A 26719-nucleotide genomic window follows, 5' to 3' on the forward strand; every position below is an offset into this window, starting at 1 on the left:
ATTTACAAAGTTTGTTCTCATATGGCCTATCCTCATCTACACATCCCTGGAAGCACACCAAGCAGCTTCCAGTCATCCTGTGTGTACTTCTCATACCTTAAGAGCTATCCAGCCACAGCAATGGGATTTCAACATCCCTAGGGGTTTAGAAGCAGTTCAGAGTATGGTATTTCTAATCTTTCCAATAATGTTTTATATGTCTGACTGCCGATATCTGACTCTGGGCATGGAATTATTTCTGGACCCTGAGGTTGCTGGTGAGGCTGGTGTGTAGCTCTCTGAATTAAATGGTTGGCCTGGCCTCATTGCCATGGTGACAGGAATCAGCACAAGCCGACCAGGTGACCAGCTGGATGGGGAAGCATCGCAGGTGTGGGCCATTTCTTTGTCAGTTATCTCACCGACTGTCATTTCCATCCCCTTGAATTGGTCACATGAGCAGTCACCATCTCAGATCTTATCTCTGACATAGCCGGTGGGAGGGCCTGAAGACCTTAGAAGTTGATCTAGAATGCCTACCTTGGAAAATACACACAATTCAGTGATGTGTTTTTAAAAGAGTAAGAAAGATAAGCAAACCGGGTGAACATTGTCTGTTTATTTACTGATGAACACAACACCTGTTATAGAGTTGGTACTCCAAAATTTTAATTAAGTGAATGAATAAACCAAGTGCTAACACCATACTATATAATAATCATATGTATGCTTCTTCAACCACCTTTTATTGACTATTTTCTGCATTCTTAGGACCAGGCTGAGGATAAAAGGGTAGAATAGCCTGAAAATGTGAAGCAATCATGGGATGTCAGAGGGTGGGTAAGAGGAGAGAATCTGGGTGCTTTCTTAGGGAAAGAGGATGGATCATAAAATGGGAACACTGGAGCTGGAGGGTAAGAATCTTAGTTGGGGGGATCAGTTAGGCTAAGGGCAAGTCAGGGAAACACTTCTCAAGCCAATGGCCCGCTCATCCCCTGCCCTGAGAGAATGGCTCAGCCCTCCACACTCCAGAAACACTGCAATGAGGCAGATTTTCTAGGGTCATGCTGCAGATGGTCCACTATGCTGCTTGCCTCTTTGGCTCCTCACGGACCTGGTTTGGAGGGAAATGCTCTCTCTCGGGTGTGCTTGCTGGACACTGTATCTCTTGGCTCCAACTTCCTTGGCCTAGCTTGCCGCATTCCAAGTCAAAATAGCTCAGGCTCTTTCCGGGCAGCTCCCCAGGGCCTGGGGTGCATAGATCTGCATGGAGGGTGAGAGGGTCTGTGACTGGAGATCCTTCTTTTGATGGGTATCTCTCTGTGAGGCTCAGCCTCGGCCCCCAGGCCCCCATGTCCCCAGCAGACACGCTGCCTGTGTTATCTGAGTACTTAGACCCTGGGTTTGCCCATCTGTAGCCCATACCCACCCAAATAAATCATGCCTGTGGAAAACTTTTTAGACAGTTTTAGTCCTTGTGATGAAGGAGAGCAAAATCTTTCTCTAGAATTGAAAATGCTTCAACAGAGAAGTACTCTTGCAGTAAACTGGCTCCATCTAGCAGAGCTACAAAATTAGTGGAGAGAAACTTTGCAAACACGAATCTTTAGAGCATCTCAATGAGGATGCTTGGTTCTGTCCAGACTCATTGCCTTCCAAATGATGAAATCATCCGGGAAACAAACTTATTAAAATATAAAACCCTTCCAGAATCCCTCTTCAGGCTTCAAAGGGAGATTTTGGGGAAGGAAATACTACCCCATCTTAATGATTGCAAGGATGTTTGGGGTGGGAGTTTGGGGGTGCATATTGTTTTTTGGTGTCTAATCCAAATTTGGTTCTGTGCTGTAGGTCAGTTTCCAGGGTGCACAGCCTGGACTAGGGTTTTGCTGGACCTGGAATTTGGGACAGAAAGAGCTAGACCCAGTCATCCAGCTCTGGGCTGCAGTGACTTACAGGGATTAAGAGGCAAAGTTTGCTCTGGCCATCCCTAAAAGGCTAGAGGACTCACCTCTGATGCATTTTACAATTCAAAGAGATGCCCCATTCCTTTGGAGACTTAGAACAATAGCCAGCTGAAGAGGTTATCTCGGGTTGGGTTCCCGAGACAAAGATTCTTGTGCAAGTCATTTCTCGCTGGAGAGATCTCCAGAGAAGGGGAGCGAGAGAAACAGGATCAGGCAGGAAAGGAGACAGCAAAGGAGTGGTCTTGGCTGCAGATCAGCCTTAGGCGGATCCCAGGAGACCATGGAGTGTGAATGGCACCACAGAGCTGTCCTGCCTTGAGGCAGGAGCTGGCCTTTGGGCCCTAGTGTCTACCACCCATCTTGGACTGAGGACTTAATCTTCTAGGCATTTCTGGGTGAGGTTGCATGCACCGGCCAAGTGTAACTCTGGAGAAGTTACTCTTAGCCGTTATCAGGAGGTAAATGCATCAGCCCCAGAAAGGGTTTCTGAGCGGGCACCAACAGCATCTACCAGACATAGTCATGTGGTTGTCCTGCCTGTACTTCACATTGGGCTAGATGTACAAGTTCTTGTCACTTTTACAAGGAGACATCATTCATCTGTCTATGAGAACTCACTTTCCATTCCAGCCCTTTCCCTCTCAGCTTGTAGACATGTTTTGTAAAAGTAGGGGAAGGGGTGGATACATAAGTGAATGTAGCTGGTCAGACATGAGCGCCTCACTCTGTAGAGCATCGCCAGCTGTGGATGTAGCCACTGAGCTATTCATCCAGGCTTGTTAAAATATGAGAGCATAAAAAGAGCTGATTTCATTCGTTTTATGGCAGTACAGCTTTCCCCAGGAAAGGCAAGGTTGGCCAAAATGTGTGTGGTCCATACCTTTCGAGTGGATAATATTTGCAAGACTTGACTCCCTCGGCTGTGCCCAATCTTGCCCTGACCATTCACTTCACCTCTTGCCTTTTCTCTAGAACTTCCCTTTCTGTTATTTGGAAATGGTCACAAAAAAGTACAATCTTTTCCATTCTCAAACCCAACTTGCCATTTTCTTCCATACCATGTGGTTCTAATATCCACATCCTCCACAGCACTCCAGATTTTGGGCTGGGCATTCTGTTGTCACCTGAGTCTGTGCCTCCTTCCAACACACCAATACATAGCCACGCAGTGGATTCTGTTTGGCTCTTTGGATCTGAGCTTCCGGTGAAAACAAGATTTTTTAAAAAAATGATGTGACAGAAGAACATAGAAATGTCTGGAACGTGTTCAAGCCAGTGAAAACACTGAGAAGACGCTCTCCCTGCCGCCTCTCAGTGCAGACGAGTCAGACATGCCTCCGGGACACCCCGGCTCCCTTTGGCTGGCACAGGGAATGGAAACTTTGGCCACGGGTGGTTGTTTCTGCGGCTTCTCTACTCCTGGCCTCACCCGCTTCTCACTGATGATTTCCCAGAGTAAGCCTAATCTAGCATCAATCCATCCTCAACACCAGCCAGCCGGTCTCCATGCAGCAAGGCCCCATAGGCATGCTGGAGTCTCAACAGGAAATGTGCTTTTCCACTGAGCAAAAACAGACACTCAGGAGCTGACGGTCTGTGGAGTTATATGTGTGGTTCACTCAGGACCCTGTCACATTAAAGGAGCATATGAAGCCATATCCCCACATAGCTCAGGGGTGTGGGGAACAAGTTGCCGTCCATCGCCCACCCTCCCGCCTGCACTCACATGGTTGGATTCCCAATCTCTACAGCAATTTATTGCAGGATTCCTTTGGAATGATCAAGAGAATGTTTGTGGAAGAAGCAGCATTTATGTGGCTCCTGAGTTAGCCTGGGTTGCCAGAAGCTGAGCCTGGCATGAGCATTCCTGTGAAAGCCGTGTTGGAAATGCTCCTTGGAAAAACTGGTGAGAGAGCACACAGTGTGACCAGGAAAAGGTAGGAGGTCAAGAAGGGCATGGTGTCAAGCAGAATCCCGCAGAGGGGAACTTCAGCACAACGGAGCCCTGGCTGCTGGTTCCTGGGTGTGGAAGCAGTCTGGGAGCTGGACTTAGCAAAATGGTAAAGGGCTTTCCAGCGAGGCGGACAGAACCCTGACTGCCAGCTTCTGTTCCATTATAGCAGCTTTCAGAGGAGTTTATGGGAGCAATAACAGCATCAGGCCTGTTCTTCCCCAGTGTCTAAACTTCTTTCTGTTGTAAGTTGGGCTCTTTTGCAAGCCCCAGTATCAACTCTTTCTGCCTTCTTGTGGGTTCCAACATACCAAGCAGACATTGGGGTACCAGCCATGGGGTACGGTCATTTACTCCATGGCCTTAAAATGTACACATGTGGAAAAGGGGCCCTGGGGCATAGAAAGAGTCCCTACAAAAGGTGCCAACATGCTTTCCATCAGGATGTATCTCAGGCAACAGGAGAATCTGAGTCAGCTCCTAGCTCTTCTTAGCCCATGACAAATGTTGGGACACAAGCAGACATTTCCAGCACTTAAATAAGGCAAGAACTCCAAACCAGTCCCTTTTTGGGTAGAAGGGGCTAGGACCATTTCATCTGAATAGGAAGCTCTAGTTGGAGAAAGATACTTACCACAAGGCCTACAGTGAGGAGCAGAATCCCAGATGCTACGTCCTCCAGGGTCATGTTTCTCCAGCCCGAGGCTTAGTAAAAGGCTAATTAGGAAGTTGGCCAATTTTAGTCTTGGGTCCCATTTTGGGTTCTAATGTACTGTGAAATTTAGTGCAATTCCACATGGTCTTGCAGATGCTTGCAAGGTGCAGTCATTTCTTTTGGATAAAAACAAAGTTAGGGTTTGCATAGGCGCATTTTTTCCCCTTTGAGCCTGGGGAGAAATGTGAGCTAAACCATGTCTAATGTTGATTCTGAAGAGGCTGCTGTGGTGTAGAAGGAAGGACACTTGCCTCAGAAGATCAAGTGGATCTTCTTACTTTGTGAACTGGGTTTCCCACTCTGTGAAACACAGAGCTCTTGAGTTCTCATGAGGATCAGGAAAGAGCATGCAATGGGAACAACGATATTAACATATTAAGAGATGCTACTGTTTCTGCTGGAGAACTTGGCTGTTTGTTCAAGCAGAAATGCATTAAAGCAGAGGTCCCCATTCCCCAGGCCATGGACCAGTACTAATCCTTAGTCTGTTAGGAACTGGGCCACACAGCAGGAGGTGAGTGGTGGACGAGCGAGCAAAGCTTCATCTGTATTTACAGCCACTCCCCATGGCTCACATTATCACCTGAGCTGTGCCTCCTGTCAGATCAGTGGTGGCATTAGAGTCTCATAAGAGTATGAACCCTATTGTGAACTGCACATGCAAGGGATCTAGCTTGCACACTCCTCATGAATTTCTAATGTCTGATGATCTGTCACTGTCTCCCATCACCCTTAGATGGGACAGTCTAGTTGCAGGAAAAACAGCTCAGGGCTCCCACTGATTCTACATAGAGGTGAGTTGTATAATTATTTCATTATATAGTACAATGTAATAATAATAGAAATTAAGTACACAATAAATGTAAGTGCTTGAATCATCCCCAACTCCCTCCCTCCCCACCAGTTCATGGAAAAATTGTCTTCCACAAAACGGGTCCCTATGCCAAAAAGGTTGGGGACCGCAGCATTAAAGAGCCACCACTTCGTTCAAACTCTGGATGGCTCTGCTCCTCCCCCACCCGCACACCTTGTCTCTGCTTCCCTGTCCACCTGGACTGCCTCCTGCAGTCCTTCTCTAAGGTTCCACTCAAGCCTGACTTGCCCCATGCAGCCTTCACTCACTGTGCTGGCTCACGCTGACACCTTCCTTCCTGACCTCACTTCCCACTCACTATTTGATCCATATTAATAGCTATCAGTTGTTATCAATATGGTTATAGCTATGGTTATCAGTTCAGGTAGAGAGAAATAGTGGCAGATTGCATCTTCCCAAATGACCATAGCAAGAACTCCAAGACAACATACTCTTCTAGAATCTTGTCCTCCCCCACCAAAAATGAAGAGATAGGGTCCACTTCCCCTCCCTTTAAGAATGGTTAGATCTTTGTAACTGCCGTGACCAGCAGAAGGCAGTGGAAATGTTCTGCATGATTTCCTATGCCAGATCATAAAAGGCTGTATGATTTCCTCCTGGCACTCTCTTGACATGTGCACGTGCAGCTCTGAGCCACTATGTGAGAAGTCTCCAAGCTGAAAAGACCACATGGCAAGACCACAGACTTGGAGAGGCCAGGGAGCCCCAGCTGTTCCAGCTCCCAGGTGTTTGAGATCCCCTAGCCCAGAGGCCAGACAGGCAGTGAGTGTTTGAGTGTTCATGTTTCCAGGTCCAGCCAGCATATGATTGCAATTGTAAGGACCACCTACCTGAGGCCGGTCAGCCCTTAAAAATGTGAGACATAACAATAAAATGTCACAGTTGTCTTAAGCCATTATGCTTAGGATGGTTATTATGCAGATGCATATACGTACATACTATCTTAGTTCTGGCAGCTTTAAGAAAATACCATACTGGGTGGTTTATAAACACGGAAATTTATTTCACACAATTCTGGAAGCTGGGAGTCTGAGAACTGGGTGGCAGCATGGTTAAGTTCTGGCAAGAGCCCTCTTCTGGGTGACAGACCTCTGACTTCTCCTTGTATTCTCACATGACAGAGAGCAGAGAGGGGAGACAAACTCTCTCATGACTCTTCTAGAGACGAGGTCTCGCTCCATCACCCAGGCTGGAGTGCAGTGGTTCTATCCTCCCACCGTAGCCTCCTGAGCAGCTGGGAACACAGCTGCATACCACTATGCCAAGCTAATTTTTCATGACTTTTATAAGGATACTAACCTTATTGGTGAGGGCTCCACCCTCCCAAACACCCCATCTCACTGGGGATTAGGATTTCAACATGTGAATTTGGGGAGGAGGGCATTCCGTCCATTACACATATACACCTATATGCTTACATATGCATATGTTTGTACGTATGCACACACACATAGATGCGTGTATATCTATATTTACATACATGTATACACATGGATGTATACATACATACATAAATGTTTAGGGATATAGCTTGATTTCTTCAATCATCCTCCAGTTTGTGCATTTGTGTGTGTGTGTGCTGGAAGCTGGCTTCCCAGCTGGGCTGTAAACTCCTGAGATCGAGACTGTGCTGAATAGTCCCTGTTACCCTCTGCCAGCTGAAGAACGACGTGGTAGATGTAGCAACTCTGCCCTGAACCCTTGAGTTATATTGATGGGGAAATGTGTGGTGCACACCTGTGTCCCTGAAAAGCTGATTACATGATGCAAGTGGGATCAGAGTCACTTTGGTCCTTGAATCTTTCTCAGAGGAACCTGTATCCTTGGAAAGAACCATTTACCTGAAATTGTTGAGAATAAGTCACTTGATTTGCTTCTGTGTCATAGACTCAATGGAAGGAAATGCCGCTCTCACCAGTCTCCCAGCTGTGGATACTCGGCCACCACCTTGGAAGTTATTAGGCAGGGCCTTCTCTCCTCGTTCAGGATCCCCATGGGATTTGCCGCTTCCATCTTCAGATTCAAAAGCAGCTCTTTTGCTTCTCTCCTCATCTTAGCGTTACCTAGGAGATCAGAGATTTTATGAGTTAGGATTGACAGTCTGATCATTTTTATGTGAGCTAGGCAAGAAAAGTTAAATATTGGAGTCTCTCATCGAATACAATATTATTTGGATAAAAAATTGTCTCAAACATTGAAAGGGTCGTTTTCTAAAAGAATTTATTTTAATAAATTTTCCTCCATACATCTATATGAAATGCCCTGAAATTCAAAGTTATATAATACAGGAGAAAAGATCAAAGGAAGTAATGATATTAAATTCCTTTCCATCCTTGAAAATTCTGCTAAGTTATTTTACCCCACCCACTACATGAACTCAAACATCGTTACAAGAACTCAAACAGCCCGGTGAGGTGCAACACAGCTTCTTCAACTACCTGGTAAACCACTCCTCAGCTGAGAAGGCTGGAGAGTGGGTGTTGGTATCTTTGATCAGCCTTTGACTCAAGTGGGCCTGAAATTTGTCCTAGCTCACGACTGTAAATGTATATGTTTGCATGAGGCCTCTGTGACATCATGACCAAGGTTATTACATCACAGAGTGGATGTTGCTACCACTACCTCTTGCATTATTTTGTCTTGTAATAATTGTATTTTGTGGATCTCTTTTAATCTGTTTTCAACTCCAACCAACCCTGCAATCATATATAAGTACATGGAAAGACAAAGATGACAGTCTTTGTGCTGATGACACAAACTTGTAGGTTCTGAGGGGGAGCAAGGAGTAATTGACTTACGATGGGTGATATGATGGCATTCTAACATAAAAACAAAGTGAAACCTTTTCCTCCTACTTCGTGTCCACTTTTCCTCCTTGCTTGGAACATAAATTATGGTATTTATCATTTTGGTCTTAACTAACTCAACAACTAAGCCAAATTTTCACTTTCTTCCATAAAGAAAGTAAATGTTGATACTCAGGTACTTTATGTAATGGCCAGACTTGGTCAAAAGTTTTATTTTCTGCCCACTTTTCTTTCCTCTTCATAATGCTTCACAAGTTTCTCTAGACTCAAAAAGCATTTATTAAACACCTACCTTGCTGCTGCCATGAATTTCAATTTGGCAACTTCACATGGGACATCAAAATCTGACACTTACAGGAAACATCTAAGAGATCCCACAGATTCTAAAGGAAAGTAGAACACAATTTCACCTTCTTGGCTGTAACTGGTTTCCAATATCATTTTGCCTTGAATACTTATTCTTGCCTCTGAGCCTTGGGGCATCACCTGTCAGAGACATTAGAACCGCCACAGATGCTTGTTTGGGATGACTTGGCCTTGAAATATTTATAGTTGAGAGCTTTGGAAGGCTGCAGCATCTCTTGCTGTAATCTCCTACTGTTCTGATTGCTCTTTCTGTCTGATTTGGGGTTTATCCATGTAAGTTGGCATGCAATTAGGTCACCTCCCAGGCCTTCCATCCTAGCTTGTCAGCCCATCCCAACGACCTTTACTTTCCCTAGGCTGTTATTTACCACCAGGCCACACCGTGACTCCAGGCAGCATAAGTTCCATGAAGGACTTAATGTGGCTAAGGGCAAGTTTGGGGAATCTTTAATGTGAATTTGATTTGCAGCCGCTTATGATGTAGAATATATTCCAGAGGAAAGTGAAGAAAGCAAGCAGAGACTGGAGAGGATATGAAGCTCAGAAGAAAACTACACTGGCAGTGGGCTGTAGCAGTTAGCTTTTCTCCTCTGAAACCTGCCCCAGGTGTGCAGCATATGGGAGATAGAACTCAGGCAGAAGCAGCAGTCTTATTCAGTTGAGGCATCAGAGACTAGAGCTTGGATCCCAGAGCAGCTGAGAATTGGGGGAAATCTCAGAAAGAAAGGAGTCAAAGAGGGAGAGCCCTATAATAGACATACAAATTTCCCTCAGGTCCATGACTGACCGCTGACCCTCACATGCTTGGGGATGACTCCACGCGGCCCAGGGAAAACAACAGCTGAAAGGCTGAAAGCAGGTATGTCAGCTGCTGCCTGGCACTGGGGAGACAAACTGAGAAGTGCAAGCCTCTAAAGTTAAAGGGGCTTGATAAACAGTTCAGATGTTCCATTGAAAGCCTATAGGGACCACATCTCGGGACTAAGGGCACACTTAAAACAGGCCTAAAATTACCACAAATGATGACCCTCCAGTAATTCAATCAAAGCTTAAAACCTAAAACCACCTCTGATTTTGTGGCTAGTAATTACAATCCTCCAATAATTCAACTTCCTATTAGAACAAAACTCAACACTTTTCAGAGGAAGATGACAGAATCCAGAATCTCCTCAGCCATCATCCATGAAGTCAAATATATAGTAAAAATATTTTTAGAAGACCGGGTGCAGTGGCTTATGCTTGTAATCTCAGCACTTTGGGAGGCTGAGGTGGGAGGATAGCTTGAGGCTAGGAGTTTGAGACCAACTTACATGATATAGCAAGACCTGTCTCTACCAAAAAGAAAAAGAAAAATAGCTGGGCATGTTTATGCACACCTGTTGGGAGGCTAAGGTGGGAGGATTGCTTAAGCCCAGGAGTTGGAGGCTGCAGTGAGCCATGATAGTGCTGCTGCTCTCCAGCCTTGGCAACAGAGTGATACCCTGTCTCAGAAAAAAAAAAAAAATACTAGGTACACATCAAGTAGATTCTAAATTCTCTTGCTTTGATCTTGCTTCTAAACTCTGACGGGTCTTCTTCTGCTATCTACAAAGCAGCACAGTGCCCTTTCTAAGATACCTCTCATGTCATCAGTTCCTGTTCTTGATCTGTAACCCAAAATCCTAGCTGGACACCAAAGCACATTGTTGAAGCAAAAGGCACTTAGTATGTTTCATTCAGAGCTATAATGTGCCATCACCAGAGCCCTGTGACAGTTCAAGGAAATAGAGAAAAGTGAACAACTGAATTACTTTTTTGGTTTGAATTAATTATGCTCTTTTCTTAATTTCTGTTCATATTCAGAGGCAGATGTTGTCCAAGAGATGGAGCGTTGATATTTGGAATCTAAACTTTGGATGCACAAACTTAGCGATCTAACAAAAAATTATTGAGTTCAAATCTATCCTTAAAAGAGTTTCAGGTGTAATTTGCAGATTCTTTAGTGCTTTGACCTAAAATTATAGGTAAGTGGTAAAAAAAATATTGAATATATGGTAACATGAAAGGAAAAATGATTTCCTGCAGTTAACATCTGTATTTTCCCCTTACGGAGGGGCCAGAGGTGGCCGAGACCAAAACTGAGCAGTAAACACAGCTTGTATTTTTTCCAGCTGAGCTAATCCATATTTTGTGTGCATATTTACATCTTCCTACAACGGCTACGCATATTCTTAGATATTTATTTCATTATCATAAACTAGAATTCAAGCTAAAGATTAAAGGTGTCTCGATAAATTCCCTGAGGATACCAAATACATTCAAGCAGATGGATTAGTAGTAATTCTCCCCCTTTTAAATGGATTATATTCTAAAATAGGTGCAGATCAAACAAAATGATGTCAGGAATCACTATTACCAGGACCAAGGAGTGCCAGTTATTCTTTCATTTTAGGACCTGGTTAACAAAGCTTCAGTATAGGGAGATAAGGAGCACAGGTGTCCCTGTTCCCATTCCCCTAACCATCATAGACTTTGCTAATAGATGGAGATGCTCTGGCACACTGAGCCCCATCCAAGACTCAGCCTATCAGTCAATCATTAGCAGTCAAGCAATGAACATGAATGAGACCAATCTTCTATCCTTAAAATTGGCAATCATGGAATAACAACACCAGGAGGAAAGAAAATGAGCAGTTTTTAAGAGGGGAAGCAGAGGGAAACTTTTGTGCTTTTCGTGAAATTCTGTTATTATCCTCCCATCTATAGACCAACAGAACCATAAAGGTTATTTCCAGCTCTGAAATTTGATGAGTTAACATTAAAAAATGTCACTGGTTTTGAAACCTCCAGCCATTTAGCATGCACACTTCACCTTCTATAAAATAAATGCTTAAAGATTAAAAACATTCCATGTAGATTCCTGTAGGGAATTACTACTTTCCAAAAGCACTACTTCAAGTGCATTTTTTTCTAGAAGTGTTTTTCATGCAATCTCATCCTTTCTGAGGGCACTGAACAAGAATGGGCATTCCTTGTAACCTCCATGGGTCCTATTGAGGAACTACTTAGTGGGTTCCTGTGTACATCAGCCTGTTCGTCTGGATCAACAGCAGACATAACATGAGAGATGCATCACTTGGGTCAGACCCTAGGTCATCCATTCAAACATTCTGTCTCTGAAGTTGGCACCAAGGGACACTTTGAGAAACAAAGGAGTCCAAGAAGAGCATCAAGTTCTGAACACCACAGGGAATTTACCATAAATATTTCACTTTCTTTAATGAGAATTCATTAGTGACACAGCCTTGATAATCACATGTGAGCAACAAATGCATGCCGTAGGCTCTTGCCCTTGCAAACAGACCTCCTATCTGCTGCCATGTTTGTGGCCTGAGAAAACTACATTATTCATGAGATTGCTGTATTTTCTACAGTAGCTGCTGGCTGAAAGACATGAGCAGCACTGATGCCATGGTTTTTTATTATTGATAAAGAAATATGTTTCTAGTTTGTCAAATTACATTTCAGTGCTCTGCTAGGCCAATAGTCTATGTAACTAATGATTGGAGTTCTTTAGTTCCAAAGAATGTCTGTTCTCTTCCAGGAGAAAAGTTTGTGGGCTGATTGTTTAAAATCTTCTGCCAATATGGACATGAGAAAAAGAGCTCTTAAGTGGGAACCAAGGGGCTTCTCATGATGTTGGATCAACTTCAGCATCATGAACAAGGAGCAAAGTCAGTTCCCCAACCTGCATTCAGGAGTGAGCAGTTCCATAATGCTATCTAGATTGCAACTCCACCACAAATTGTCCATACAGACTATTGCCATGATTTAGGGAAAAATTCATCCAAATGTGTTTAAGTTCTTTTCTGGAAAAACAAATCTTTGTTGAAATAGAGAGAGGAAAAAGTGCAAAATTCCTAACTCTCCTTTTCTAAATGTGGGTTTTCCAGAAGTAGTCACAGAAACAGACGCAAGTACAAGTTGTTTGTTTCTGAGATGATCCCAAGTATAGGAGTTGGGAAGTGAGACAGCGAGACAATAACAGATAGACAACCAATCAAAGGCATATTACCACTGTGAGCAACCAGAGCTTAATTTTGCTGGTAACAGTGTAGAACACACCTCAGCATTATCTCATCCAGGTAGTGAGGGAGCTGGGGTATTTATACACCCACCTTTCATCAGACTTTGGTTGACAGCTTCTCCTGAGAGAAAGAGTGGTATTAATTCTCCAGCATATCCAGCCTGCAGTGCCTGGGCAGGAGATCCTTTCTCAGCTCTGGAGAAAGCTTTCAGGTAAAGAGATGCAGGTGCTTAGTATAAAAGAGGTAGAGCCCCAGGACTGTGGGCCTGGTATTGATGTCTTGGGAAACGCCCCTATCTATATTTCTCCCTCTCCATTTTTTAATAAATTAGAAACAAACAGAGCTATCATTTGATAGGTACTTGCCCAATTTTAGATATCGCGTATTTCATAAGCATCATCACCATCAGTCCTCATAATAACCGCATAAATGAGTCTTGTTTTCATTCTCCCATTTTGCACATTAACAATTAAGACTCAAAGAGGTTAAAGAATTTTCCCAAAGCCACAGAACTTATGAGTGGTAAAGGAGGGATTCAAATCCAGGCCTTCAGGCTTTTGCAAAATGCTGGTTGCCTGTGGTAAGCAAATGTTACCACATAAGCATTTGGCTGATCCAGCTTTTCTTAGCAAATGTGATTGGCAATACCATTTTGATTGACAGTTTGATGATCCCTCTAGGCCATCTGTTTCCATGACTTGTGGTTGCATCTTCCTTCACAGAGATGCTTCTCATGACCTTGTTTTCATTCACACGTCAATCCATTTGAATCTGAACGTTTCTGGTTTTTGAACGGAAGGACTTATGCCCTTAAAAACTAAGAAAAAACGGGGTAGTTTGTTCTTTCTAGGACAGTGGAATTAACATATTAGAAAGTTGGACCCTAGTTTGATCTCAGCTCTTCCACTAATGTCTGAAACTTGGGCTGATTACTTGCCCTCTTTGGACCTCAGCTTACCTATCTGTACATTCTGTAAATTGGGATAATGCTTCCTATCATATAGAAGCAATGAAAAAGTAATAAATATATTTGTAATACTTGATAAAGGTTATTTCCATTCTTAAATTCAGAGTACTTAAGGTATTAGGATGATTTCAAAGAGAGTCCCCCTGCTCTCAAGCTAACCTCAACTGTTAACTCCCCAGTGATAAGGGCTGTGTACCTTTAACTAGTGTTGAGTATGGTATCCAGCAGATGGTAAGGGCTGAAAGTAGTGATGTTTTGGCACAGTATTGATTTAATACATTTTCCAGTGTTATTAAGATATGGTCTTTAGAACCAGACAAAAATTCAAAAGATGATCTTAGAACAGACTGGTTCCCTGGAACACCCAGCACCTCCTGTTGCCAGATGCCTTCTCCCATGCCTGCCTGAGGTTTGCTTGACCTCGTTGAATGTAAGCATGCGTTGAATGTCTCCAAAACATTTCCAAAGACTAAATATTTAGAAAATTAAGTTATGCATTTATGTACTTTCACACAGATTCTTCTGTGGATAATTTTGTTCAGTGGCCTTTTAGTTATGACAGATGTGTTAATTGCCTCAACCAACACTTATTAAGTGATTTGTGTGCCAGATATTTTGTTAGATACCAGGGCTACAGAGAAGAATAAATATCCTACAACCTTAACCTCCCTCCTCCAGTCTATTGGAGAAGAGAGAAAACAACCAAAAATTGCTGCAAGGCAAGACCTGACATGCAAAAGGCTGTAGGGATGCCAAGGATCAAGGACCATATGCATTTCTCACAAGGAGTTAGGATATGCTGGGTAACAAACAGCCCCCAAAGATCAGTGGCTACCAAATACAACAATGTTATTTTTACTCATGCTGCATGTACAAAATGCGTGTATTGGGGGTTGGGGATTCTGGTATCAGTCACTTAGGAATCCAGGCTGACGGGAGATGCACATTGCATCCTGATGTATTTTTCAAGAAATGCTGAGACAAGAAAATGCAAAATGGTGAGCCAGGCACTGGTTTAAAAGCCACATGCAATCCACATCATTTTGCTCACATTTCACTAATCAAAGCAAGCTGCATGGCCTTAACCTAACTTTGAAAGAGATGTAGCAGTACTCCTCCTAGGTCTCTGGAACAATGAGAAATGGGGTATTTGTGAACAGCCCTCATTGCCACCAGTTGGCATCTAGTAGTTGGGAGTTTGACTGAGCTGTCCCTCCCAAAGCCATTTCTCAGCCAATAAGTCTGTCTTGTGTTTATACAAAACCACCTCCTGAGAGAAAGGCCCTCTGCATTCAGTCACACTTGGTATTTGTTGTCCTCTTTCATGTATCCCAGCCTGGTGGGTGCTGATGACAGAGAGAGAAACAACAGGGCTCCTGTCCTCAGGGAACTGAGCTCATGGTGCCACTGAGTCCATGGTACACATGGACAAGCAAATGCCTACAGTGTGGTTGGAAAATAATTTGATGAGCACTGGGACAATGTGATGGGGCCACAGAAAGAGAGGCAGGGAAGGTTTTGTGAGAGGCAGAGGAGGTACCGCACCTGGCAAACAAAGTTTTTACAATGCCCCAGGAAAAGTGGGAGCAACAGGCTTTACTAAGACAGATGAAAGCATCTGAAACAGAAGCTTGAAGCCACTCATCACTGCAGGGGGAAGCTGGATAGCATCCAGACCGCCATTTTTTTGGTGCAATTCCTGACAGACTAATCCATCAAGCTGCATTGGGTATTTTGTCAAGAGAAGGTCACTGGGATGGCAGACTGGTGTTCTGATGGCTGCAGCAGCCCACGTTCCTTTTGCTCAGACATGTTAAGGGAGCCAGGCTTTTTAGGATGTGTTAATCTTCATTTTGGGCTGCTCCATTTGATCAACATGTGATGAGTATGTCTAAAGATGGCATGAATGTTCCTGCTGCATTTTTTTCAAGCAAAGGAGAAAAGACTCTCTGCCTCTGCGAACCTCCATTTAGACTCATCAAACTCTGGCCTCATGAAAGCAGCCAGGAGGGAGAAGCAGGGAAGCTGATTGCTGTTGCCTTGGTAAGGGGAATCCACTCCACTCAGGTCCCTGTGGTTTCCATGGGAACAGCACTGCTTGTTTCTGCAGGCCCCCAGGGCTGGCCGGATGCACTGAAAGGAAAATTGGGGAATGAAAGAGAGGAGCAGAAAGAGACTTTGAGGACCTTGAAGGTATTTGGGGAATGACTCTCAGCTGGATGAGGCTGCTCCGTTCTCCCTGCATAGGTAGCTGCTCTTAACAGGCCACGTGGGCCACGTGGCCCCAACAGGCTGAGTACCGGAAGCACCTACCTAGAGGCACATGCAGCTGTCATGGACTAACCACCATCCAGAGAAACAGATGCCAATGCAAGGAAGGAAGGAACTGGCCATATGTAGATTTCAACATCAAGGCCAGAGATGAATGTGCCCTCTACCCACACCAGGCCAGCATGTCATTGTTATAATTTAGAATATTGATATGTGACCCCAAGAAGCACGGCGGTAGGTATTTCACATTCACTATCTGCACTCTTCATAACAACCCTGCAGGGATGACATCAACACACCCATCTACAAATGAAGGAAATGAGGCCCCGTGTGGCACAGAAGGAGATCTGGACCTGAGTCTGATTCCCCACTCTGGGATCTTATGCAAAATCTAACTGATCACCCAAGGAAAATGTTAGTTCCCAAATTCAACAAGCATCCTAGCTCAATCTTTAAAAAACGCGCTGAGTACTTTTGGATTTGGCGCAAGGACACACACCTGGAGAGGGTGGCATCAGCACCAGCCATCAGCTGTGGGAGGCACTAAAGGTCCCACATTGTCTTACCTCTTGTTCTAGAAGTGAAGCAACTGAGGCCAAGAAGCACTTGGCAGAGCCTTCCAGTCCAGTGCACCACACTGTCTGCATACTTTTCTTGGAAAGCTGCAGCTATTCAGAAAAGCACATGCCCCACCCACACCTGCAAGGCACTGGAGTGGGTCGCCAATTGGAGGGCTGTTGCAGTCTCCAGGAGGCAAGCACAGCTGCTGTTGCGGCTCTTTTCTTGAACCACTGGGTCAACTGGGCAGAGTGGATTTACCCCATCCATGCCCGAGGTCTGTTCTCAGTTCTTCATCCCACTGAGACTTATCAGGCATCTGCTGTATGCACTGCAGTATGCTGTGTTTGGACCAGAGGGAATGGGAAGAAGGATCCTTAGAGGCCATTTTTTCAGATGGTCAAAAGGCAAATTGAGGCCCAGAGAGATGAAATGACAGGTGACCAAAGCCACACTTTGGGCATTGTGGCATTGAGCCTCAGATTTCCAGATTCCCAATTGAGGACACTTTTCTTGACTCCAGGCTGATCACTTCCTTAGGAAACTAAACACTGCAACACCAAATTACTTTAGAACCACAGCAAGGCAACACTGAGTGAAATAGCGATGTTAATAGTAGGCTGTGTACATAACACACACATAGGAGCTGACAGAGATCAATGAGAAGTCTTATGGCCTCCCTAAACGAAGCTGCTTTGCCAGTGGGTCTCTAGAATAGGATTCTTCCTGATTTACATTCTGTTCTACAGGGTCATCTGGCAATGAATGCCCTTTGCAGATTAGTCAAAGAAGCTTCTAACATGGTGGAATTGGTTGTGTAATATAAGAACATGTTACAACCCTAAGTCTTAACATTGGGGTCCTACCATGCTAGATTCAGAATGCAAGTCTTAATGAGAGTTTATCCTGATTTTATGCTTGTGCAGAGGGACTCCCTTCTGCCACCTCCACCCCATGCCCCACTGCTGTGTGCTGAAGCTAATTATGTATATATAAGTTATGGTTTCTCCTTTCCTGGACATAAGATACCTTGCATCTCCTCTTCAGTTCTTTCCTCTTCAGCAAAGGAGGCTTGGGAGATGCTGTGGACTGAGTGTTTGTTCCCACTTCCCAGATTCATATGTTGAAGCCCTAACCCCCAAAATGATGGTATTTGGAGATGGGACCTTTGGGAGGTCATTAGGGTCAGATAAAGGTATAAGGGTGGGACCCCGATGATGGGATTAGTGTCCAAATAAGAGAAGGAAGAGACCAGAGCTTATTCGTACCATGACATGTAGATACTGCAAAGAAAAAGGTGGCCTCTGCCAGCCGGAAGACAGCCCTCACCAGAACCCAACCATGCTGGCACCTTTATCTCAGACTTCTAGCCTCCAGAGCTGTGAGAGATAAATGTCTGTTGGTTAAGCCCCCAAGTCTACGGTATTCTGTTGTATCAGGCTAGGGCAGACACGGGCATTCCTACACCCAGACATGTGGATGGTTTCTTGATATATCACCTGTGACTCTTTCTAGGGCCTTCTCTAGCCCTGGAAGCATGCTTGGCTTGGCCAGTGCAGGGCTCAGCAGAAGTATTGAAGAGTTAGTGCCTTTGGGACAGCCCTAAACAGTGACAGGCAGGCATCAGTGGACAGAGCCCCCCACCCTACTGCTGACCCGGCAGTAGACAACTCTGAGACCTGCTTTCCTCTGTCTCCCAGCAAGCTTGAGGCCACTCTGCCAGCCCCTCCCCCTCCCTGCCTCATCTCTCCACCCTGCTCCCGATGCTTCCTAGGATCACCTCCCAAACATACTGCTGTCATTCAAATCTTTCTCTCAGGGTCTGCTCTTGAGGGCCCCAGTCTAAGGCATGGGCATTCGGAACCTATGAAGGAAGACACTTCTTGCAGGGCAGGAGAAGAGGGCTTAGCTCAATTTTTAGATGAAATCTCTCCTTGTGACTTTTTTTTTCAAACGGTAATGCATGTATAAAAGGGAAAATAAAATACATGTAGTATTCTTCGTAAGTTATGAATGAGTCCTTTGAAACCATTTTTCCAATTTTGTTATTTTCCTGATATGTGTTTCCTGAGAGGAGCTGTAATGAAAAAGTGGTCAGAGTGGTTGAATGTCAGGTGAAGTTTGTTAGGTGAGTATTTAACCTGGTCGTTCTTTCCACGTTGTTATTGGCCACCAAATAAGACTTTTTGTTGTTCTTGAAGAACGGTGATTCAATACCCTGAGACTGACTATCCTCTGCCTTCCCCACCCTGACCCTGGAGCTCCCACCTTCCACCCACATTCAACTTGGTGAGGAGGCCCACAGTGCCGGCCGCTCCATTCGCAGGCTCTGCCACTGACTGTGCCAGACTGGAGGCTCTCATTGCCCCGTGGAGAATTTTCACACACTTCCTCATGGCCAGCTGTGACTGCTGACGGGGGTTGTTGGTGGGGGCGCACTTTTGATAGAGAAGCTCCCAACTAGTCATGGATCAGAGAGCAGGCCCTGGAGAGCAGACCAAGATCAGGTCACTGGTAAGCTGCCCACTCCCTGAAGGGAGGGAAGAGAGGGTTGCTGAGCCTCCAAGGAAGGAGGACCCTGAAGAAGCTCCTGTGGTTCTCCTTGACTCACCCCTGCCCGGCCAGAACTTTGGGCAGCTTCTTGGTGGACTGCCCTGAGCCAGCACGGGGCCCTTTGGGTCCTGCCCCATCCAGGGCTAAGCCTCCAGTGTGTCTTCCCCAGGGGCCCAGCTGGGGCCACCATGTGGGCTGGCATGGAGACCCCTGACAAGAAACCACCTCCACCAGAGAGCCAGGCCCAGTGGGATCCGTGTATCTGCGTTGCTTCATTCAGCCAATTGATGTTCATGTTATGGAGAACTGAAAATCAGAATGCCTGGATTCAGAACCCGAGCCTGTCACTTACTGACGTGGTGCCCTTGGTGGAACAGGTGCGCTCCCTGGCCCTCAGTGGCCTCATGCATGGGGCGGCAGTGAGGCAGGAGAACGGAGCTGGGCTGGAGAGAACCCAGTGCAGACGCAGATGATGCTCATGGGGTGCCTTTCACTCCCTTCCTGTGCTCCCTCTGTCCCTTGTTATTGATCGTGGAGGAAGCTTGTGAGGCAGGAAGTAAAGAGGTAACTGGATGCCACATACCTATACCCCCTCTACCCCTCATTGATGATTGGGGACCTCAAGCGGTTTCCACGTGTGATTCTTTTTTTTTTTTTTTTTTTTTTTAAGTTTTTTTTTTTTTTTTTTTTTATTATACTTTAAGTTCTAGGGTACATGTGCATAACGTGCAGGTTTGTTACATATGTATACTTGTGCAATGTTGGTGTGCTGCACCCATCAACTCGTCAGCACCCATCAATTCATCATTTATATCAGGTATAACTCCCCAATGCAATCCCTCCCCCCTCCCCCCTCCCCATGATAAGCCCAGTGTGTGATGTTTCCCTTCCCGAGTCCAAGTGATCTCATTGTTCAGTTCCCACCTATGAGTGAGAACATGCGGTGTTTGGTTTTCTCTTCTTGTGATAGTTTGCTAAGAATGATGGTTTCCAGCTGCATCCATGTCCCTACAAAGGACGCAAACTCATCCTTTTTTATGGCTGCATAGTATTCCATGGTGTATATGTGCCACATTTTCTTAATCCAGTCTGTCACAGATGGACATTTGGGTTGATTCCAAGACTTTGCTATTGTGAATAGTGCCGCAATAAACATACGTGTGCATGTGTCTTTGTAGTAGAGTAATTTATAATCCTTTGGGTATATACCCAGTAGTGGGATGGCTGGGTCATATGGTACATCTAGTTCTAGATCCTTGAGGAATCGCCATACTGTTTTCCATAATGGTTGAACTAGTTTACAATCCCACCCATGGATAGGAAGAATCAATATCGTGAAAATGGCCATACTGTCCACGTGTGATTCTTTTGCTTGGCACTGCCCCAGGGCATATGACTGGCTTGTTTCCCGTGGGTGATGGCTGTTGTGATTGATAAATTAACTCAGCATCCCATCTCTAGCTTCCAGCTCTGGGACTGGGAGAACAATAGGAGAGGTGACCTTTGAACCCTAGGACCAGCGAATGCCAAAACACCCTGTGGTAGCTACACTGAAAAATGCAAAGAAAAAAAAAAGCCCATTGCTTTCCCTCCAGGAGTGTGGCAGCTGAATGTAGATCAGATCAAATCCTCTTTTGGGAGGAGGTCACGGAAGGAAGAGGTCAAAGGACAGAATGAAATTGCAGATCCTTGCAGAAGTGGGGTGGCATGTGTGAGGGGCGTCCCCAGCCCTGGGTTTGCTGAGTGTGCAGCCCTATTCCCACTTCCCAGCCATGGAACCCAAGCATGTTGTCCCATCTATCTTCCCCTTGGGTTCCTCAGCTACAGAATTGGAATAATAACCTGTTTGTGAGGATAAGATGGGATCACAGGGGCAAAGTGCAAAGTACAGGGCTTGCTGGGAGCAGGTGCTCAATAAATGCTCACTGTTGTCATCCCTCTGCCCCTCACATTAATTTCCAGATCGTGGCTTCATTTTGGTCCCCAAGGGAAACTCCTCCAGGCTTCTCCCGGTTTATTTATTCATTGGTCAGTGGGGCGCCGTGCAGCCTGTTTAGAGCAACTTCAACTTAGAAAAATCCTTGCATAATCTTGACATTCCTATCTTTTCTTGTCTCCTTTTTTATGTTTAAAGGACCATACAAAACTAGAGAGTGTGATTAGCTGGACATACAGGTGGATCTTGCTTTCTAAAAACAAAAAACAACTTTATTGAGATATTACTGACATATAAAAATTGTATATGCTTAAGGTATACAACTCGAGCTTTTGATATGTAGATGCATTGTGAAATGTTAACCGCATTTCAGTTCCTTAACATATCCATTACCTCTACATAGTTACCATTTATGTGTGTGTGTGTTTGTGTGTGTGTGTGTGTGTGTGTGTGGTGACAAGATTTAGATCCACCCTCTTTGCAAGTTTCAAGTATATAATGTAGTATTTTTAACTCTCCCCCACTTGCTGTACATTGGAAGGTGAGCCTTGCTTTATATACTAAATGTACCCTTTGGCCCAAACACCTCATGTGGCTCCAACCTAAGACCTGCATAATGCCTTAAGCAATGCTGCCTTGGATGCAGAGAGCAGAGCCTTTTCGAGCAGTGACCGATGGCTTGTGTCTTGCACAAATCCTCTGGGCAAGCCAGGGGTCGCCAGCAGAATTGGTCCTGGGTGTCTCAGAGGTTTTCCACTCACTCCTTAGCAGCACTGTCTTTGTCTCTTCTCCCCTTCCTGGCTGCACTGCCTCTCTCCTGCACAGTCCATCCTGGAGTCACCTCCCAGATAAACCACATACCTCCACATCCTTGTCGGAGGGTCTGCTTTTAGGGGAATCCAAAATAAGACAAGAGGCCAGCAACTATCATCTAGCACATCCTCCCCCGTCAAATGGTGGTGGTTTCTCTAAGAACTCACTAGAGAAAGACTTGGAGGCCTCATCAAGCTCAGAGGAAAAGACTTCTTTCAACAGCCAGTGATGTCTGCCCATGTGGGGCTGTGGGTGGGGGTAGTGTGTGCTGCTCCTACCGCGCCTGATGGGCACATCCTCCAGCAAAGGAGCTATGGATTCCTATCGGAGGGACCACAGGAGGCTTCATAAAGGAGAGGAGATGTGAGAACCTAGCCCAGAAAGTTGATTGGATTTTATGAGAGACAGGAGGCCCGGTTAGTGGTGGAGGACCTTCTTGGTCAGTTCACGGATTCCAGTTTTCATCTCATGGCAGAGAGGTTTTGGAACATTGAGAAGGCATGAACATCCCTGTGGTTGGCATGCCAGTCCAGCCACAAATTGAGGTCAACTTAGAAAGGGGAGCAGTGGGAGGGAGCAGGGAGGGGGTTGTTCTAATAGCACACGGGGCCCACATGCTAAGCCAGGTCAGGCAAAGTGGAAAAGGAGCAAAATGAAGACCCACTTAGAGCAGGGGCCTCAAATCTGTCTGAGCCACAGACCCCTTTGATGATCCAATGAAACCTACAGCCCCTGCTCAGAAAAGCAGTTTTCAGTGCGTGCATGCAGCAAAGTACATAAGGTTACACACGCAAACTGACTGTGTGGAAATGAAGCTGTCAAAATGTTAGAAAACAAATTTTCATCATAGTAGTTCATGTGCTTCCTCATTAACACTTTTAAATCGCAGGTGGTGACCTCACAACCACCATAAGATTGAAGCAGTGGGTGAGAGCTGCACAAGTATGATGGTATGACATGTTATGAAAATATCTGTGGGGCCGAGTCCCAGGTTCTGCTAACACTACTGTGGTTGGTTGCCCACGTTCTTATCTGAAGGAAACACTCAATTCTGGTTGGTTTTGTGAACTTAAAGATGTAGGATTTTTTTCTCATCCAAGTTCATGGACCCCATGTTAAAACCAAGACTCTAAAAAGGGGCTGGTAATGCTGTCCCAGATCTACAGCACTGAAAATGTGGTCACCTGTGCTGAGACGATTTTCTTTCTCTGTTCTTTAGCCCTGCATGAATTCCCCAATGACATCTTCACCAACGAGGATAGAAGACAAGGCGCGGTGGTCCTCCATGTGCTCTGTGTAAGTACCCCTCTGTGCCTCTGCCTGGAGGGTCCATAGGCCAGGCCTAGGGGTGTGGGGTGAGGCACCTGAGGCCCCCACTGGAGTCTCTCTGCTCTCCTGTTCACACGCCTGGTGGGGGTCCCCCGAGCCCTATAGGGGGCCATCACCAAATGGAGACAAAAGACTGCAGCTTTCAAAGATGGAGCCATCTGTTATGCACTTTCCCTTCATGTTAGTGCCCAGAGTGTGGGCTCTAAAGTCAAACAGCCCCACTCTCCATGACTTAACCCTACTCTCTGCTCAAACACCACCCTCTTGGGGGAGCCCTTTCCTAACCAGCCTTTCTGAAATGCCGCCGTATTTCCTCTTACGCTGCTTTGTTTTCCTCCATGCTACCTGCCATTGCATAGTTATTTGTTTTTCAACTTTTCACCTTCACTCACACGTAAGCCCCTGAGAGCAGGTACTTGGTTTTGTACACGACTTCATTCCCAGACCCCTTCTTGGCATGTGGTAGGGACAGAACATTTGCTCACTGAGTGGATTCTATGTAATGTCAACTGACACCATGTCTCACACACAGAAGGCGAACAAGAAAAGCTTGTTCCCTTCCCATCTGGCCTCTTACTGTCCACCACTGCCCTAGCATCTTCTGCCACAGAGCCAGTGGCTCTAAAGTCTGTGGTCCCCTTGTCCCCATTTGGAGGGTTTGGGGGAAGGCATGCATGTGACAATGTCTAAGGAGTGGACAGCTGTCCAACAAGAAATCTCTGAGCCAAGTTCTGGACTAGGTACATTACTGCTCCCCCATCTCTGTGGCGTTCCCTCTCCCCCAGAATTCCCTCTCCCCTGAATTCCATTCTAGTTATTTACTGCTGTGGCGCGAACTCCCCATGTGTAGTGGCATGCCCAGTCACTGTGTCGTTTTGCTTTGGGTTGTTTGTGGTGAGTGCTCAGAAGGAGCAGGGTGGGAATGCTGCTCCACGGAATCCAGGGCCTCAGATGGACCGACTCCCGTGGCCGTGGCTGGGCCACTGGTCCTAAAGGGTTTCTCTCTCCCATGCCTGGTACATGGAGTGGGATGGCTGAGGGACTGGCTCAGCTGTGGCTATTGAGAAGAACACCTACAGTGACCTCTACAGTGTGGCAGCCTCAGGCAGTCCAGAGAGCTCAGAAAGGGAGGGTGACTGAACCTTGAAGTCCCATGGTGTAATTTCCACCGTTACAGTCACAGCCCACTGTGATTCAATAGAGGGGTCAGAGACCTTGCTTTAAACCCACAGCTGGAGCAGGTCAGCAGGCACAGCCTGGGCTCTGGAGTCAGAGCAGACATGGGCTTGAAGCCCACTTCTGCTGGCCTTGCTTTATGTGTCACTTCCGGGAGGACACTTGACCTCTTAACTCACAGGCCACCTCGATCTTGACTCCTTTTCTGGGTAAAATCAATCAACTCTTCAACTGGTCTCCCACTCCCCAAAAAGGGAGCATGAAAAGTCTCTTTTCTACAAGGACATTCTCTAAAATTACCAAATGAGTAAGGAGAGCCTTTGCAACCCCCCAGCCCTCCCTGCCTTTCAGGGAAGTTGCGTGCACTGAGCCATTAATATGGATGTCACCTTCGGCACCAAGGAGGCTACCTTGTCACAAGGCTGAGGAGCTCCAGGCACTGAGTTGGATCCGGAATTCCCTGGCAGACATTAGCATCCTGATGCTTTGACATCTGAGATATGAGATTTCCACTCTGGACCCAAACACTGCATGCTTTCGGCCTCCTGAAGAGATGTTGTCGCCTGCAGCTGCATGGCCCTTTCTCTCCACCTCCATCTCCCCTCTGGACTCACTAAGTCATCAACTGGAGGCGGAGGGGGTTCATTTTTCTTGCTCTTCGTGAGCCCAGAATACCCAGGAAGGTTTCTGCTGTCTGTGGTAGTGCATTTCCAGGCTGGCATAAAGGCAACTTGGGCACAAATGCATACTATCCTCTTTAAACACTTCCCTAAGAGTGGGCATGAGCCTACAGGTTAGCACTTTGTAATCACTGGAATCCAGTGCCACTCTTAGCCCCTGTCCTGGGCTCTACACTTTAGAATCCACAGGGCAAGGAGTTCATGGACCAAGACCAGTGCCCACCCCTTCAAGATTATGTTCCAAGCACACAGAAGCCCAGAATTCTCCACCCAAATAGCCGTGAGCCTGCTGCCAAGGCCTGTGCACGTCTCCTCCCTGGCTCCACCTCTTGGAGGGAAGAGACCCAAGTGGGGCAAGCTTCAACACACAACATACATGACTGTAGTCCAGTGTGAGGCCAAGTGGGCAGAGCAGCAGGGCAGAGACAAATGTTAGGGTGGACCTGCTGGTGCCATCCCCAAGGGCCAAGACCAAATCTTGTTATCCTATCCACTAGAATATAAGCCCCCACCACCAGAATGTAAGCCCCAAGAAAGAAGCCCCTTCGTACTGTGTCCAGTCATTGAATGCCTGGAGTTGCACAGTCACTTTTTGTTCAGGGCAAGAGTAAATTATTCCTTCTATCCCCTTTACCTTCCATGTTGTGCGGCACATTTAGGATGCTCAGAAATTGTTGAACAAACATCACTGGATGTGAGAACTGCTGGAAGAGTAACATCTGGCATTTGACTGGCCAGCAGGAAACAGATGGATGCACGGGTCAAAGCTGCAAGAAGCGAAATACAGACTTCCTGCACTTGGCCATCTAGAAAGCATTTCTTGAGCCCCTGCAGAGTAGTGCTGGGCTGAGTCCTTCTAGATGCTTAGGACATGGCCTCACTCTGAAGGAACCTGCTGTCTTGTGAAGAGAACCACTTATGATCAGCACCTGCCATGCACTAAATGCTGACGAGGGTCTATACAGCCTGCTGTGCTGTGGGAGCTTAGAGGAGGCACCTCAGTGTCAGCAAGGTCGGGTGATGCTGTTCTTGAAGAGTGGGCAGGCAGATTCCAAAGGAGCATGGAGAAAAGGGACTCCACACAGGAATGGGAAGCCTCATGGTCAGAGACACAGAGAGGTGAGAGTCAGGGAGTCTAGAGAGAGCAGAAACCAAGGGTGTGGGTGGTGGAGAGTGAGCGAATGTAGCGTGGAGAGACCAGTGGAATCTCACATGGGAGGCACCACACGTGATTTAGCTACTGCGTTGGAGTGGTGGGAGATTCTTGACCTCACCGTCCCTCCTTGCCTAGGGTTAGTGGTGCATTAGCTCAGGCTTCACCAGAAGTGACCCAGAGTCATCTGCCCTATAGTCAGTTGAGAAAGACCCAGGCAGGACACAGAAAAAAGCTCAGGGCCTTTTGGGCAGGTGATCCCAGAGTCCCAGGGGCCCTGGGAAATATCCAGGAGGGAATGTGGAGGACAGAACATCCCCAGGAGACTGTCTCTAGGCTCCTGAAGAGCTGGGACTGCCTTATCCAGGCAGGGGAGTGATGGCCTTCTGCTGGAGGGTCCCCGCGGGGTGTCCTGCCACCCCAGGCTTCCCCTGAGAGAAAGCCATAGGGCTGTCTTTTCCTGGGGTTCACTGCTCTTTGTCATGGATCTGGACCAGAGGGCCTAGTCCTTGCTGCTCCAATTTGATCTGAAACCTGATCACACTCAGCATTGGCAC

The 26719-nt window shown here is 46.1% G+C and overlaps 1 protein-coding gene across 1 annotated transcript in view; it reads left to right on the forward strand.

Annotated features, from left to right (window-relative positions):
• Positions 1-26719, forward strand: part of SLC24A3 (solute carrier family 24 (sodium/potassium/calcium exchanger), member 3) — a 446911-nt gene that overhangs the window by 213268 nt on the left and 206924 nt on the right. Inside the window, exon 2 of the mRNA XM_011963037.1 lies at positions 23044-23120. Coding sequence (XP_011818427.1) covers positions 23044-23120 — 77 coding nt within the window. The remainder of the gene's footprint in view (positions 1-23043; positions 23121-26719) is intronic.

Source organism: Colobus angolensis, unplaced genomic scaffold (genome assembly GCF_000951035.1).
Source record: "Colobus angolensis palliatus isolate OR3802 unplaced genomic scaffold, Cang.pa_1.0 Scaffold117, whole genome shotgun sequence".
Taxonomy (NCBI): Eukaryota; Metazoa; Chordata; class Mammalia; order Primates; family Cercopithecidae; genus Colobus; species Colobus angolensis.